Source organism: Desmodus rotundus, chromosome 1, assembly GCF_022682495.2.
Source record: "Desmodus rotundus isolate HL8 chromosome 1, HLdesRot8A.1, whole genome shotgun sequence".
NCBI lineage: Eukaryota > Metazoa > Chordata > Mammalia > Chiroptera > Phyllostomidae > Desmodus > Desmodus rotundus.
Window position 1 is genome coordinate 211,573,848 of NC_071387.1, and position 2,568 is coordinate 211,576,415.

A 2,568-nucleotide genomic window follows, 5' to 3' on the forward strand; every position below is an offset into this window, starting at 1 on the left:
AGATGCTGCGCTGCGTCTCCCCTCACTGGAGTCCCTGATGAGAGAAGCCCCCCAGATGTCATTCAAGTCACATACGGTCACGCTCGGACACTGAAATAGAATCATTCTTGCACGTGCGGCATGACGGCATCGACCGGATGTACAACACCTGGTTCAAGGTTAGGCATCGTCCGTGTGGCTTTGCTGCTGTTGCTCCAGCAGAGCGAGGCTCAAGGAGTAAGACACCTAGACTTGGGTCTGGCCTGCAGGACCCCGCACTCTGAAAACGCAGCTGACGTGCCCACGCTGTTAATGGGATGTTGCTGACGCACAACGCAGAGCCACTGAGACAGGGACAGCCGGGAAGCCAGGGAATCCGCGCTGACTGCTCCGATCGCCAGATTTGCCAGTACGCTTTACGATGTTTTGTCTTCCCGGTGCTCACGTGCATACAGATATTAGTGACCCTTATAATGCCTTACCTCGTTACAAACAAGCGAAATAAGACAAAAATGCTAGTTAACGAGACGTATTTGCTCAACAGATGCACATTTTTACAGGGTTGTTCAGCCTGCTGCGGTTAGACACGTTCAGCAAGACCTGGCTAATAAAGCTTGGAAATTCTAGCCGCCCATTCGGACAGAACGCCTCTCGCGATTTCACTCCTTGTCACTTATTGTCGTTGAATTCTCCTGAGGGTGACAGAGGCCCAGGTGTGGGTGGCTGGGCGGGAGCCCACGGGCCCAGGTGGAGCTGAGGTTGGGGTTTGCGCCGGAGCCGGCTGGCGGTGGTTCGGCGACCCAGGACGGGAAGACGCCCACCGGCAGGGAGGCCGGCTCAGAAGCACTTGCGGTGGACGATGGGCGGGCCGGCCTCGTCGTACTCCTGCTTGCTGATCCACATCTGCTGGAAGGTGGACAGCGAGGCCAGGATGGAGCCGCCGATCCACACGGAGTACTTGCGCTCCGGGGGGGCGATGATCTTGATCTTCATGCTGCTGGGGGCCAGGGCCGCGACCTCCTTCTGCACGCGGTCGGTGATGCCCGGGTACATGGTGCTGCCCCCCGACAGCACGGTGTTGGCGTAGAGGTCCTTGCGGATGTCCACGTCGCACTTCATGATGGAGTTGAAGGCCGTCTCGTGGATGCCCCTGGACTCGACGCCCAGAAAGCAAGGCTGGAAGATGGCCTCTGGGCACCGGAAGCGCTCATTCCCGATGGTGATCACCTGCCCGTCCGGCAGCTCGTAGCTCCTTTCCAGCGAGGAGGCCTCGGCCGCGGCGGCCATCTCCTGCTCGAAGTCCAGGGCCACGTAGCACAGCTTCTCCTTGACGTCGCGCACGATCTCCCGCTCGGCCGTGGTGGTGAAGCTGTAGCCTCGCTCCGTGAGGATCTTCATGAGGTAGTCGGTCAGGTCCCGGCCGGCCAGGTCCAGGCGCAGGATGGCGTGGGGCAGGGCGTACCCCTCGTAGATGGGCACCGTGTGGGTGACCCCGTCCCCGGAGTCCATCACGATGCCCGTGGTCCGTCCGGAGGCATACAGGGACAGCACAGCCTGGATGGCCACGTACATGGCGGGCGTGTTAAAGGCCTCAAACATGATCTGAGTCATCTTTTCCCGGTTGATCTTGGGGTTCAGGGGGGCCTCGGTGAGGAGGATGGGGTGCTCGTCGGGGGCCACGCGAAGCTCGTTGTAGAAGGTGTGGTGCCAGATCTTCTCCATGTCGTCCCAGTTGGTGACCACCCCATGCTCGATGGGGTACCGCAGGGTCAGGATGCCGCGCTTGCTCTGCGCCTCGTCCCCCACGTAGCAGTCCTTCTGGCCCATGCCCACCATGACGCCCTGGTGCCGGGGACGCCCCACCATGGAGGGGAACACGGCCCGGGGGGCATCGTCCCCGCCAAAGCCGGCCTTGCACACCCCCGACCCGTTGTCCACCACCAGGGCAGACAGCTCGTCCTCAGTCATGGCTCTGGCGGGTCTTGCAGACAGGCACACGGACGCCGAGTGCTGAGTCCTCCCGGACGCCGGAGTGCACGGGAGAACGCACAGGCTGGGAGGGCTCCGGAGCTGCCTCTGGCCGGGGCCTGTGCTGCGGTGCCAGGGATTTAAGGGTACGGCCCGGCCCGCCCACCTCCTGTCCCTCCCCTGCTCAGCGTTTCCGGGCGGTGTTGCCTTTGAGGTGTTCCTGCAGATGATGGTGATTATGTGGATCATCAGTAGGCCTTCCTCATAAAGAGCAAATTGGCTGCCAACTGGCCACCCTGCAGTTACTGTAATTAGACCACCCACACAGGCTCCGGAGAGGGGTGGGGGGCACACGACCAGGATGAAAGGGAGCTGGCGGGCCAGTAACCAGCCAGACAGCCACTCCCACCACAGTCTCCCCTCCCGTCTGTTTTCTCTGCAGAGTTTTAACTTTTCATCCTCCATCCGTTGTTCTTATGGGAAGTCGGATGCTGTACGCTTCCTGTTTCAGGGTTGCCTTTCCCAACCACTTCTCATCCCCCCGGACGCCATCAGGACGGAGAACCGTTTCCGTGACGAAGGTCGCGGGGGAGCAAGGACGGCTCGTCACTGCTCTGGTTG

The 2,568-nt window shown here is 61.2% G+C and overlaps 1 protein-coding gene across 2 annotated transcripts; it reads right to left on the bottom strand.

The window, feature by feature from the left end:
• Window positions 1-816: 816 nt before the first annotated feature.
• Window positions 817-1,947, bottom strand: ACTBL2 (actin beta like 2). 2 transcript variants are annotated; one of them, XM_024571943.2, is made up of 2 exons: window positions 1,819-1,947; window positions 817-1,692 (listed from the first exon to the last, which is right to left on the bottom strand). In XM_024571943.2, exons 1-2 carry the CDS (start codon window positions 1,945-1,947, stop codon window positions 817-819), a joined length of 1,005 nt encoding a protein of 334 aa, XP_024427711.1. The 2 variants fall into 2 exon arrangements, with proteins under 2 accessions (XP_024427711.1, XP_024427710.1); XM_024571942.2 differs by having other exon boundaries at window positions 817-1,947.
• Between the last annotated feature and the right edge of the window lie 621 nt (window positions 1,948-2,568).

Excerpts from the sequence above, each read along its gene's own strand:
- ACTBL2 (XM_024571942.2), bottom strand. The coding sequence starts at position 1,947 with ATGACTGAGGACGAGCTGTCTGCCCTGGTGGTGGACAACGGGTCGGGG.